At 34.2% G+C, this 15,011-nt stretch overlaps 1 protein-coding gene across 4 annotated transcripts in view; it reads left to right on the plus strand.

Moving 5' to 3' along the window:
• The window catches only part of LOC143446488 (MAP/microtubule affinity-regulating kinase 3-like), a 52,308-nt gene that overhangs the window by 12,034 nt on the left and 25,263 nt on the right, over window positions 1-15,011 (plus strand). For all 4 annotated transcript variants that reach the window (XM_076946138.1, XM_076946133.1, XM_076946135.1 and 1 more), the window contains exons 3-5: window positions 1,957-2,010; window positions 2,091-2,139; window positions 9,054-9,119. In XM_076946138.1, the coding sequence (XP_076802253.1) occupies window positions 1,957-2,010; window positions 2,091-2,139; window positions 9,054-9,119 (169 nt within the window). The remainder of the gene's footprint in view (window positions 1-1,956; window positions 2,011-2,090; window positions 2,140-9,053; window positions 9,120-15,011) is intronic.

The raw sequence follows: 15,011 nt of genomic DNA on the forward strand, positions 1-15,011 counted from the left end.
CCAGAGGGCTTTTATGTTGACGGAAACATAACTACAAACATAACAACATGAGCGTAGGATACCGCTTTATCGCATCAAATTGAGAATGGTAATTGCGTCTGTTTAAAGCTCATATTCTGCGTTGAAGTTTTTCATACTTAAAGTGAGAAATTTTGTTCAATAAGACCACGATAATGTAATCGGTAAGCCAATACTGTATATGCTCAATGTTGTTAGCCTAAAACCCTATAGGCTTTGCCAATTGCGATGGGTCGTCTACTAAATTTAACTGCGAAGTATCGCATATTCGCAGATTTTAATAGATAATGAGAGAACTTTGCTTACTGTATGTCATTTCTGCAGATATTCAATACAGTACTACACTTGTGGGTAGTTACACCGAGTTGTGCCGAACGAAATGTTTTTAACTTGCCAATAGTTAACAGTGATATCGTGAATTACCATTATGCTGTCATATCGTATGTCGACAGTACAGACGAATTCGGTTAATTGCATAATCCATTTTATCGCATGATTGTAAGTCCCAAACCATAGCCAGCCATTTCTTAAAAAAGTATTTCAGTTGTTTATCGCATACCGGTGTATTGCATAATCTAGTTAATTGAATAGAAATGAAAGCTATTTATTCGATTAACCGAAACCTCAATCGCTAGATTCAAGTGAAAGAAACAATTGTAAATTTTAAACACGCAATACAATGTGTGTGCTGCAAACTCTTGAAATGAAGCCGCCAATTGTGCATTTGTTTTATTTTCATTTGTTAAACACCACAGATTTTTGTACTGTATCTTCAAATGATGAAAGCAGGGCCAAGCAAGCAACCAAAGCGAAAAGATTTATCGTTTTCAGACAAGATACTTGTTATTGAAGAACCTGAAAAGAAAACAGTTTCTAAAAAATTTAGGATATCGCAATTGCAGGTGTGACTAATTTTAAAAACAAAAAAGAAGTTTTCGTCTGTTCATCATAACACGGTGCACTCGATACAATTCGGCGACAATTACAGTTTTCATGGATACATATTTTCGCTTTGAAAAAGATTTGCAAGAGAGGATGCAGAAAAACATTAAACAAATAACAATCGCCAAGTATTTTACATGATTGTGCAATAAATGTTTTCCTTAGTGTTTTGTTCGCGTGCCTTTACTAATATCAATGGTTTTAAAAAACACGCAATGCGAGTACACACACCATGCTCAAAAAAGCGGCTGTCCACATTTTCCTCGATGACGGAAAATTCATCTTCATCAAAATCAACAATTTAATTCATCGGAATTCGGTGTTACTGTGTGGTTGAAAAATCAGTGCAATATCTAACAGAAGCGTTGAAAATCGGGTCCAACATGTGAAAGGGAATCATGCTTTTTTATATGCATTTAACACAAAATTTCAAAACGTGATTTTGGTGATACTTTGGCACGCAAATATTATAGTAGTGATTTTAGTCTTTCTTTAAAGCATAGTTAAGTGAGCTGCAGATCACCCTTTGTCAAACTCAACGTAAACAAAACAATAACCATACAAAGGGGGGTGTCTAGACAACTTGACACCACCTCTGGATCCGCCACTGCTGTTAGAGTAGATCTTCAAAAAGTCTATGTATCGCCAACTTATTCAAACTGGCAATAATTTAAAAGAAGCAAAAAAAGAAAACAGACTAGGCTTGCAGCTGTACTTAACTTCAGTGCTACCTGTAGCAATTCAAGCTGAAGCCTTACAGTAGAGCACCAATAGAAGCATGTCCGCTCACCACGACGGTCAGAGTACTGTAGAATGATTTGGTTAGTGATAATTATTGACTTTTTTGAAATGGGTGATATTGCATATTATTGTGCATTTCAAATACCCTGCCAGGTTTGATGTTTCAGCAGATGTTTTTTCATGCACAATTGCGCATTGTTTTTCTATTTAGTATTCTGTAAATTTATTTTTGCTTACTATTTAATTTTTATGCAGGTTGCGATAAAGATAATAGACAAAAAACAGCTCAACCCAAGTAGTTTACAAAAGGTATTTTCTGATACTTTATGAAATATATACCAATACATTCTACACAATTCACAAACTAAGCTATATATTATGACTTTCAGTTGTTCCGAGAAGTAAGAATTATGAAGCATTTGGATCATCCCAATATTGGTAAATAATTATAATTATTAAAACTTTGAAGACTTGAATTATAATTGTTAACTTCGACCAGCTTGAAGCACTGGAGTAAAATTATCCTTCTATTTTCATATGGAAATTAATTTCTTACTAACTAATGACACTAACTAACTTTTTGGCAATTTATTTAGTATGTATTGGTAAGTACTAGCGTTGTTTTTTTTCCAACCGCAAGAGTGTTTATCAATCTTAATAAAGTTAGAAATATTTATAACTTATGCGGCAAATAAGCACAAGGTTAAGGTTGTTTTATGTGCCATTGTTATCGATAGCATTTAGTACAATAGGAATAGAGTTGGGCAAACCCTTCATGTTTAACAGTTATGAACGGTCCATTAGTTAAAACACACATTGCTCAATTATAGTGAGGAGTAGGGTTGGGACCCCGGGAAATCCCTATCCCATTTCTCCAGGATTTTAGCCATTTTTTTTCAATCCCAATCCCGGGATTTTTTGTCTTGAAATCCCAGGAATTCTGAATAAACATTTTATCAGTTTAATATTGCTTGATAATGGAGATTAAATTTGTTTAAAACAGTTTTACAGTAGCTAGCCACTTAGGTTTGGCACAAAGTATTGTTATGCAACCTATTGGGTGACAATGGCCGAACAATCGCTTTCATCGCGCGGGCTTGGGCCTTGTGCATGAGGTTTTAGACAAACTGTATTCATATGCTTGCTAGTGGTTCTGAATGAGTCCTAGCAAATTTTAATCAAAATATCTAATTTTGAAGATGTAAGTTCACAGAGAATGTCCGAAATCTAGCGAAATTTTTCTTTATGCAAAACTAACATGTGGAGCTAACGTAATGTAACTAAAAACTGTATGGAGCATTGACAATCATCAAACCTATGTCAGTTGAGGCCGAATGTGCGTTCTCTGCCCTTGGTTAGTTGGCAATAGAATTAGAAATCGTCTTAATGCACTACTGTTTTTGCGTCAGTATTACAATAAATAAATAAATAAACATGCTTTGTTTTGATTATACGTGTACACTTTTTACTTTGTTAATCCCGAAAAGTGTGTAGGGTAAAAACCCCGGAATTCCCAACCCTAGTGAGGTGTGTGTTAGTACCATGTTATTTTAAATATTTTTAGTAATTTTTTGAAAGCACATTAACTTTTTACTTTATGTCTAAGGAAGCAAGTCATACCATAGAGAATGTCTGAGATATATGGCTTGTAAAACATGAAGGAAAAATATGGTATATATCCCCTAAATGCTTCAACCTTATGTTCAAATACCTATATCTCAAAAAGTCCAAAATATATGTGGTTAACACATTCTCAACCAATTAATAAAATATTACCAAAATCTGACAGGGTGACCTGACAATTTGCAAAACATTAGTTGAAACGGCGTGAAATTACCCTATACATCAGTGGTCGGCAAGCTTATATTACTATGGCCCAAATTATAACTTCATTAGTAAATGAAGGCTCAACATCACATGTGAAACATACTTAGCCTAATGCAGTAAATATTACTAGCTAACTAGTAATTTCAATGTGTTTTTCTCTTTTTCGCAGCAGACGTTATATGTTGAAGCTATTAGGATAACTTCAATTAACTTTTAATCTATTTACGAGCTTTCTACAGGTTTTAGCAATATACGCTCTCCTGCGATTAACAGACAGTGAATGAACAAGCAAACAAATGAAAATACACTCGCATCACTAATGTTAATCTGTATTGTGGCCTTGAAACTAAAACGTACATTAGTTTGTGTAAGTGTGGATTGAAATCCCACCAGCTGACTGCCCTAAATTTAACGTGTTAGTTATGAGATATGAAATTTAGGTTCAGCTTTCACATTTGGTTGGAAATTATCATTTCATCGTTACTGATAAAATAAAGCTTGAACCTTTGTATATAACTGTTCACTGACTGAAATGTGACTTAGATATCCTTCAAACGCTCACTGTGAGTTATTCAACTATTGTCCAACTCACAATTGGTAAAAATAAGTGGTAGGATAGTAAAAGAGTAGGGTTATAAATAAAAATAGGCTTGCTATGTGAGTGGGAAGTTACTGGTTGTGTTTTCCCGATGTTTGCTGGTATAGCTGTAGTTAACCTTTACATAAGATGAAAAAAAAACATCTAGAAGTGGAGATTGTTGGTGCTCCAAGTTAATGAGGCTAGTAGAAAAAATCACAGAAACTATCACTTAGCCCACATTTACTTGATTACAGGATACAATATGCGGCCCATTATGTTTTGATTGAAGGCCCACATTTGCCGACCACTGCTATACATGATGCCTGGCATTTGGGATTAAATATGAATAAAACATTTTTTGTGCAGGTGAAAAGAAATAGGTAGTCTATGGTTAAAACGCTTTTGAATATGTAAAAGGCATCTGTTGCATAAAGTAAACATAGCCTAAAAAACTAATTTGGTGTAATTTTACTGATAAAAGTAGACGCCAACTTATCGCTCACTGAGTTTAGTCTTGGCTATTGGCCTTTGACTCTAAAACAATCATTTTTTCCCCATTTCCAGTCTTCAATTGCATGATCGCATATTTTGCTGATTGTGTGATTACCTTTCCTATACTGCATACATTGTTCTGCACACAATAATACATTTGTAACCACGGTCAACTGGAGAAAGCACTTTTTCGCCACAGGGCAACACTGCTTCAGAAAAAAACAACTAAACAGTTGCCACCTAGGGTTAGTTCGGATATCAATAATTTTTACTATCCGGATAACGGATATATCCGTATATTTGGAATTTATCTAACCGGTTAACCAGATAATAACTGCTAAGTGAGACAATCGATTTCACGAGGTGTGCATGAAAAATGGATTGTAAAATCATTACACAGTTTTATTGTAGATCTACGTACACGCGCAGTACGAGCGAATACGAGAAAAATCACGCAAATTTAATGTTCACTGCTTCTGCAACGCCCTCCTTCGCGCCACGCCAACGCAACACCATCATAGAAAGTAGCCCCAAACTGGATTATCACTTTTGAAACGTTTAAATTCCATCTCTTAAATTTAGTCACTTCAAACTAGGTTGTAGTCAAAGCTTTTCAACTGACACTTCACAGACTTTACCTTGCCATGAGAATACAGTCTTCTATTAAAAGAATCATTCATTAATCATTATGCTTTCTTTGTGACGTGATAGTAAATTTCACTCGTGCATTTTACGAGTACCGTAGTTGAAAGTAGCCTATAAGACAATGGAAGTGTGAACAAAGGTTTAATTGCGCTCAGCGGGAGTCAGCCTCTACGTAACAAAGAATGTTCAAACTTACTAAAAAGTGTAAAACGCATTACCAACGATACTCTTTTAGCCGGTTAACCGGCAGAATTATATCCGGATATCAGATAGAAAAAAAAACTGCGGTTAATCGGTTAACCGTTATCCGGATAATCCAACCCTATTGCCACCACTATCCATACTTTGGGTGGTATGAAAATTGCAATCAGTGATGCCAATAGAATGAATAGATATACAAATGCCACTTGGAGAATTGACTTGCTGTAATTCATGAATTATGACCGTTATGAAGTAAAATGTTACATAAGGCCATTATAGATAAAATATTGTTATATATTGTTACATGTCCCACTGTCCCAGGAATAAGATCAACACAGGAACAAAATTCAAAGTATTGTACTAAGACCAAGGCTTTATTCAGTTAATAGTGAAAACAATACACAAACTTAAACCTACTGCTTTGATAGAATTATTCAGACAATTTGAACAACTTATTGCAATGGCGGCATTGTATTTTTCATGCGTAAATATGCATCTATAAAGGCTTGAAATAAATTTGGCGTAGTAGAATAGAAAACCCTTTTTTCCATACACCTTTATGCTAAAGAAACATTATACCTTTCACATTGTTACTAACAGCATACTCACTATACCATTAGTTGCATACTCACTACAAATCATTATCGAATTTTTATATGTAGTCACTGGTCAGTTACTCGTTTGCTTGGCAGAAACAAATATGTTTTAATTTAATACATCACAACGAACATGAGGCAAGTACGCCTTATAAGTCAGTGAGTCTCGTGTTTCATGAAGTTTTGCTTTCATTTCTATAAGCTGTTGTTGTGCATGATTAATTTAGGGATAATGCACAATGTGCGTTAACACTAACTTTTGATTTGCAAAAGTACTATTGCAAAAGCTTTACTATTTGAAACTTTGCATAAATACATTTTTTCTTGAAACATGCTTGTTCTTGCACCAGGCCAAAACCCGAGAAGGTCTAATTATGCGACGGCATGTAGTGATGTATTGGATGGTGGCAAAAAGTGAGGCAATTATTCCATTGGGCCAGGGATGATTGATAGGAATGACAATTAAACTCCTCACAGGCTTGTTTTCAATTTACTGATGATATGCATAAATAAACCCTGTTGGTAACAATAACTTTATACAAGTACTAATAAACATTGTAAAGAAAAACAAACTCTTACTGGAACAAAACCAAATTTGTAAATTATTCTGCATATATATTTCTGACATAGACGTGTTCATATTTCACAATTTTTTGGAGGCTTACTGTTTACATGCACAATGAATATACAGTTTTTGCAATGCAGTTAGATAGGTATTAAAGGTAATGCCCAGCCGCTTGCGAACGTCAGAGTTTTTGAAGGCATTACAATACATGATAGCTTCTAATTCTGCAGAGATATTCCAGCCCACACAACAGTTATACACAGCTCAGAAAGCACAAGCGTACCAAGTACCATGTTTGGTAGATGAGGCTCCTTTAACGAAAAAAGAAAAATAATCCATTTTTGCATCGTAATCCGCTAGTTGCAATGACCTTACCTGAAAATCTTAAACAAGTATTTCATACATCAGTAAAAATGGTGAATTTCATCAACTTGCGACCTTTAAACTCAAGATTGTTTCAACTACTGCGCAAATAAATGGGTGCAAAACATAAAACTTTGCATTTTTTCAGAGAAAGACATTAGTTAAATCATGAAGAAGAATTATGTCAAAGTCATGAATTTCATTTCTGCTAACCATTTTTTGTGAATAATGCCTCAAACTCCTTTATGTCTCAATCCACTGAAGTGTGAGGTGCATTTGCTTTGCGTGGTAGTTGGCATTCTTTTAGCCATATTCAGTTTTACTTTCCATACTCTGGACGTTGGGAATTCCTTAATTAAATTAATTATTTAGTTGCAGCCATATCCTGCCTTGAATATCTGGTTTTGCTTATTGAAGGACATGCTCAATTCTGATAGTTGATCGAGGCCTGAGTTAAGCAAAAAGAGGTGTTTTATGACACCCTTATATTGATAGGAAAAACTTCCTTGCTTGACTAATATTTTTGAGCATTTAAACGAACTGAACACCTAAATGCAAGGCAGGAATGAAACAGGAAGGCTGATGACTATTACTAAACGTTCAATTGAACTTAGTTGTGGCAAACAAACAGCGCAGGAGGTGTGTTTCAAATGTTCGCTTTACAGAAACTGCTTCGATTGCTGGGAAACTGAGATATTTTGAAGAAGAACATGAACAATCATTTATAAATGCTCAAGCAAAGGTTTGAACCTTACTCTCCAGATCTGGATAGTTTTTAGCATAACTGGGTGAGAACTCCCTTAAATTGGTCTGTCTTGATTAATACAGGCAAAAGAATATAGAAAGCACAAAAACAGCTTGCAGGACACATTGTACATTTCAGCTGAAACACAAACAAACGGACATCTACAATTTTCAACTAATTGTACAACTGTAATACCCAGAGATCTCGCAACAAACTTCTCAAATCCTTTTCCACAACTTACCTGTGTGAGTCCGCTTTTTTGTCTTTATCACAGATAAAGAGCAAAGAGGGATTTCAGCTAAAATCGATTTAGGAAGAGTTTGCTTAACCGCCATTTCATCAAGAAAATTTGCTTGAAAACAAGCACGTACATCGCACTATTCATACTTGTTATTGTTGAATAAGTTGTTCTGTTACTAAAATACTTATTTCTTGTACTCGTTTGCAAGTTAAGTTGAACAGATAATGAGTTATTTATGTATAGCTATATTTTGTCTAGTTATGGTAGATAGAAAGTGATTTAATTGACATCCGAGCGTGTTACATTTGAAGTTTGATTTTTGTGTGTTGTGGCTTGAGCAAAACAAATTTGAAAATTACTGAACTAGATAATCCTCAAAATCCCGTCAGTTGGTGCATTTAACAGCGCAGCAAGGCTTGGGTGTTTTTTTACTTAAAAACATAAGTCCCTACAAAACAGTAAACTTACCTTACAACTGGATGAAAAATTCCTAATTTTTGTAAATGAGGCTCTGGAAATATTTTTTGTTTTTTCTGTAGTGCTTCCTTAGTTCAAAAATAGATCTATATAAATAGCCCTCAGTGCTTAAAAAAGTTTCAGAGTTTTAGTGATTTGAGATTATTCCTCAGATTGCCTTTCTTGACATAATAGCTAGTTAATAAAAGGAAGCTTCCTACTTGCAGAATTTTGTTTATTAATACACAGCAAATATAAACTCTCTATAATTTACATAATTTGTAAGCAGCAATGCGAACGTTTTTGCTTTCAAGGACGTGGGTAATTGTGAGCCAATAATGCATTGTGACATCAGTCTAAAACATATCTGAGATATGCTGATATAGGTATGATGAGAATTATTCTTGTTGATTAATCATCAGGTGCATTTGCTGAATCCGCCAGAGAAAAATAATGTTGTATGCCACTTGTTGAATGATTTTGTCACACTGCACCATGTTTTATTTCTGGAACTGTATATAGAATCTAAATAAAAGTTTGATAAAACCTTTTATCTGTAGATAACAATTCAACTCATATATTAATATAATAACTAAATACTTAATGCTTTTAAATATTCATAAATGGTTTGTTTTTTGCAGTAAAACTGTATGAAGTAATTGAAAACAGCAAACAGCTGCTCCTTGTCATGGAGTATGCAAACGGTGGTAAGTTTTGTAGATCTCTCTTTACTCTAGTCTTGCTCACAGTATTGATTCTATTTGCAATCCTCGAATTTTTTACATTTTCAATTGATGGTGAAATGCATAGTTAACCAATTGCTTACTTTGGCATGCAAGTGTGAGGTTTGGTGTATGAGTTGCATAGAAGTTTTATGGTTATAAAACACATTAACTTCTAAAAAGTTAAAATCAATGATTTCACAAGAAGAATGTGCACTGAAGGCTCATTTTACCAAATGTACTAAATGATGCTGTTATACTTAGCTTTATTAAACGTAAAATCATTCATCTGAAATAATAGAATAAGGATAAGCAAAGCAGCATAACCTCACAGCTCAAAAGATGTTCGTTTGTCACAATGCAAACTGTGAAGTAGTCGTAGTCTACAACAACAAAAAAACACACTTGCCCGAAGCAGAAACAAAACACAAGAAATAATTAAGATAAAATGAGGCGAGTTAACAAAGATATTTTCATTACACCAAAACTTTTCAAAATTAAACTTCATATATTTAACTAATTATTAAATTTGGTCAATGTTGATTTTAACTGTTGCATGTTATATCAATGCGCAATGAATATTTGTTATGGCATACAATAATTGCCCTGTGTTTTAAAAACTGAAAGTGTATCTAATCAGTAATCACCTAAATCCACATATATGTATATATTTTGCTGGTTTAAACATGTTTCATTGCACCTCTTAAAAATAAGTAGTAGTTTTGCTTGCAATTGACAATTTGACTTGACAATTAGCGACTATGGCAGCTAACCACCAGGTAACGATTATTACTGTGACCCGTCTAAGACCAGTCTACCAATGCTTGGTTTGAGCTAAAATAATAAAATGATGCCAAATATGCAATCTCCTTAATTTTTCAATTTCATAGCTCACTTGTACAGACCACAAAGTGCCTTTGACAGAAAAGCACCATTCACATCCATCATGCATTGTAAGTTGCTCCTATTTTGTTGATTTATTATTGTCAGAGTTCGTTCAACACATTAGTTATAATCAATATTTGCGAATACCTGACGTGAACTTTTTATCCTTACGTCTAATTGGCTATGAGAAGTGTGTACATTTGTTCTGTTATTACACTGTCTGCTGTAGCCCTTGCATTTTTTATTTAACTAGGTAATGATGCTGCTGAAAAAGGTACAGAACTAAAATACATAATGAAAGTACTGTATTTGCAATACAGTTAGAAAGTTAAAAGATGTTAAAGGTAATGCCTTGCTGCTTGCAAAAGTCAGACATATTGCAAGCATAAGAATACATGAAAGCTTCTTATTCTGCAGAGAAATTCCGTTGCACACATAACAGGAACAGAAATATCAGATTTCATAACAGCAACTTTAGTTGAAGAATTAGGGCTGCAATGGATTTACTGCATAATCGTATCAACTACCATGTGTGCAGATGAGGCTCCTTTAATGAAAAAAGAAAAATACTTTTTTTAGCGACTGCAGCTCATTTAAATATCTCCATCCGTTGTGTCCCACAAGGTAGGCTTTACGGCTTCCTGCTCTAGTTTCATTCCTTTCTCAGTATCAAAGCGTTATGGATTATTTGGCGAGTTTGTCAAACGATTCCTCAAGTGACAGTTCCACCCATAGTAATGCAAATGCTCATCTCTACTCTATGGAGAAGTTTTCAACCTATTTCATTCTGCAAGTTGTACAATTTCTTCTGATACATGTAGTGCCTATTCATGTTAAAGTCCAACATTGCGGCATGACTGTAGGCCATTTTTGCAATATTAGCAAAAATCTGCTTATTATCTTGTCTGGTTTTGAATACGAACAGCGTGCGGAGCAGTTTTTTGAAAAATGTGAATCAGAATCAAGAGACTTGGGACTTCAATTGCAAAGTTTACCTCTGTGATCAAGTTAGAGAAGCTTTGTGTTACAGCAGAAAGAAAATGCTTCTGCGAAAGAGTACTATGCTTCACTCTACATGAAAGTTTTGCAGGAATACTGCTCTGCACTGAAGAAAAGGATGATTTGACATTTCTACAACCAGAAATGCATTTCTACAACCAGAGCTGTACGACAACGATCTGGACACAAACCATCTTAATCTTGATATGTAACAGCTTAGAATAGTTGCTGAGGCAAAGTTATTCGAGCTACTTTCTGTGAATGACTGTTGTGAGTTTTTTAAGTCCGATGCACGCTATAAAAATTAATTTCCAAATGTTCTGACCTTTGCTACGCTTTTATCTTTGATTACTATGTACCGCCTGTGAAACAAAACGATCTTTCAGTACCTTACGTTGTCTGAAACTTATTTGTATACGACCATGTCTCAGAAATGGCTTAATCGCGTTTTTATTTTAAATATGTTAAAAGAACGAACAGACAAACTTTATCTAAGTTCTTAATGGATAGATCGCAGTTGCTTTCGCCAGAATGCAATTGTTTTGAATGTAATGTCTGTGTGCATGTTTTAAATTAATACAGTTTGAGTCATAAAGTGATTTAACCTTTTGTTGGAAATGTTTTTAAGAAAAAATCCCATGTCTGGTGTAATACTATATTGTCTTCTGCGCCCAAAATGAAAAGTATATTAACTGTACTTTCGGTCGATCAATATATATCAGTAATTTAGTAAATACAAGCAAAAATGACTAAATATGAGCACTAAAAGTAACTGGAAGTTAAATTTGTACAGACACCAAACATAATGATCGAAAATAACCTTGTGGGATGTCGCATTCAAAGAATTTAAACAGAAGAGCGAGTGCCAAACGGGAAGAGGGTCCGGAAAAATGATATGCGAGATACTGTACTGCAGGGTTCAAAATTTCAGCGTTCTTAATTATTTGTCAAATAGAAGTGTATTCAGAAATCGTTTGCTGCTCATTTTGTTAGAACTGTTTCGTTTTTTTGATGCAAATAAGTTGAACAACAAATAATAATTGAATAATGGATAATGATTGAATAATGCGTTTAAAAAATTGAATCATGTCATTACTTTTTTGCTGTATTCTTCACACAACTAAAAGTAGGACGTATAGTAGAGTAAAGAACATGCTCACAGCGATCCATAGGCAGAAAAAATTGACATAGTAATAAGACATGAACAGAAATACCATTGTGCTAGAAGTGGTAGGTTGGCATAACGAACAAACCCAGGAATTTCATAAAAAACAAAAACCTGTAGCACGGCTGTTGTTGCACCAGTTGAACAAGCTGTACATAGTTGATGTGATACCCACTTTTTGTCTTGGTCTCCTAATGAGCAGCCAAAGTACAACTTGTACATCTTTTTGATATCTGAAGTGATACTTCGTTGCTTGCCTTTGATTAAAAAATTGCCACAAATATAACAAAACAGATCGGGATTGTTCTTGCAATTTCTTGACATAACAAAGACAGAATAGCAGTCGATCAAAATATGGCACAAACAAATCTATTGAACAGTATACGTTACTACAATATTTAATTAAAATCTGCCATTAACAGACATTGTGAAAACGAAACAGCTTATTTGAAAATTTCTGCTGCAGTGCTATAAGCACTATCTACATGTGGAATTAACTGCTCAATATACCACTTATTTTGCAAAAGGTTGGCAAAATATTCTCCCTAGAATAGGCTATTATAGCATAACAACTAAAAATTTTAAATGCAATATCTCGCAAAGTGCTAGAAACAAAATAAGGGCATTTTTTGAATCCGCGTCAAAAACCCTTCAAGAATCCCCTAATCGCATCTCCGTTCAAAATTGGCTGTTGATCAGTATAGCGATGCTCAAGTAAACAAACAACAGCCGTCCAAATTATATCTATCCTGTTTCAGTCGAAAACTATCGCGTGGTATTTGCAGAGCTCTGAAAAGCCACATCGCAAGAACGTCTCCAAGCCCATAGTAAATTAAATCCAACTGCAGTGAGTTTAGAAAAATGAACTTGCAATGATACAAAATATTTAAATTAGCTTTTGGACATTAACATAAGCCTACAGCTGAAATAGAAGAAAGTAAGGTTTGTTAAAGTTCTGGTTAGTAAGCTACCACTAGATTGAAACTTTTAACTGAAGTTAACAGTTTCTTACAAAAATACTTTAACATATTTATTTTTAGACCTATTTCTTTTTGGGTAATAGCCATGATAAATAAATCTGTTGCACCTTTTTCAGGTGAAGTAAAAATGAAGGTGAAGACAGGCCAACAAAAATTCTTTTTTCAAAGGGCACAACATGTTAGATCGTTTTTAGGGTGAATTTGGGGAGTAGAATCCAAAAATGCACTTTTTTTAGTGATTTGGTTCTACTTTTTGAGATATTGGACGTAACACATTTTCGTGATTTGTAACAAAAATATAGATTCATGAGACCATGTTTGGGTAATATTTGCATTAATTTTCCTGCCCATGCTTGATTAAGGATAAGTACACCCCAAGTTTATTTTGGCACTAGTCTTTAAACATATAACATCACTCTTCATTCTTGGTTACTCAAGTATATAATTTAGTTTTTATTTGAATACAATATACGTGTATATTAGTTCTATTGAAAGGACAAAACCACTTCGATTATGTTTAGTTTAATCAGCCCTGTCATTTAACGATGTTCTTGGCCGGGCAAATGTACCCTTGTTTCATGAAATTAGCATTCATTTTAATAGCTGTGTTGTGTATTATGTAGGTGTACTGTATGTATGTTTTGTATTACATTGTCTCACTGTCGGTATTCCTTAACAAGTAAAATAATTTTTTTACAAAGTTTAACTGCATATGGAATTGCTATCTAAACAACTATCAGCTGTTTAACCACGTAATGAACTATTCAAAAAATCTGCAACAATGTTTGCTACTGCAATTTTACACCTTGCAGGCAAGAGTATAAGGCTAAAATTTGTAAGTGCTTGAATTAAGCAGTGTACATGTTGGTGAAATGGATAGCGACCAAAACCATGAGGCAATATTACATCAGTCAGCTCGTATTATATTCTTACGTCTGTTTCATTATTTTTAAATTTTAGTGTCACATTAAATGACAGTTTTCAATTGACTGATAAAATTAGTATAGTATGTCTTGAACAATTAAGTTTGTTTAACCCTGCGGTATCTCAAACATTATGTTTCATTGTTGAACACTATTAGTCTACTACTGGGCCACAAGATTACATAATGTTTTGGTCACATTTACTATAGCAAAGGTGGGCAAACTGCGACTCGCCGACATGTTTTTAGTGGCTCTTCTAGAATAGTAATAGTAATATCCATTATAGTTCATTGTCCATGCATTATTTACCATATTTATATTGACACTACTGATTTTGCCGCTCACTGGTGTTTGTATTTTTCCGCAAGTGACTCTTTCGTTGAACAAGTTTACCCATTCCTGTACTTTAGCATCAGCATTCTAGAAAGAAAAAGTTGATTTTGACTATTCACTTTCTCTTTTCGTATGTCATGAATTGATGTACAATTGATTGATGGTATGCTCGCTCACCCAGGTGTGGTGACGGCAATAGCTAGAACTTCTGTATCAAAATTGTTTTGATTCCATTTCCTTCGATATACACAAATTTTTAGAAAGTTTTGTTTAAATTCAGATTTCCAATTTGAAACAAAAATCGAAGCACAGGTTTTGGGTACCTGTCATAAGAAAACGTTTTTTGAGGTTTGAGAAAAATGGATTTTTTTGTGATAATAAACAAAAAACTGGATTCATTGTGAGATAGAAACTTTGGGCCGTTACGGAATTTAACATATCTAGGACTATCAACTTTCCAGAGATTGATGACTTTTTCGTATAGCAACGGTACAGGCAATGAATAAATGAAAGAAAGAAAAGTGCCAAAATATATCAGACTAGACGTAGACTAAACTTTGGTGAAAAAAATTTTTTTTTCATGGGCCGAAGT

Source organism: Clavelina lepadiformis, chromosome 2 (assembly GCF_947623445.1).
Source record: "Clavelina lepadiformis chromosome 2, kaClaLepa1.1, whole genome shotgun sequence".
NCBI lineage: Eukaryota > Metazoa > Chordata > Ascidiacea > Aplousobranchia > Clavelinidae > Clavelina > Clavelina lepadiformis.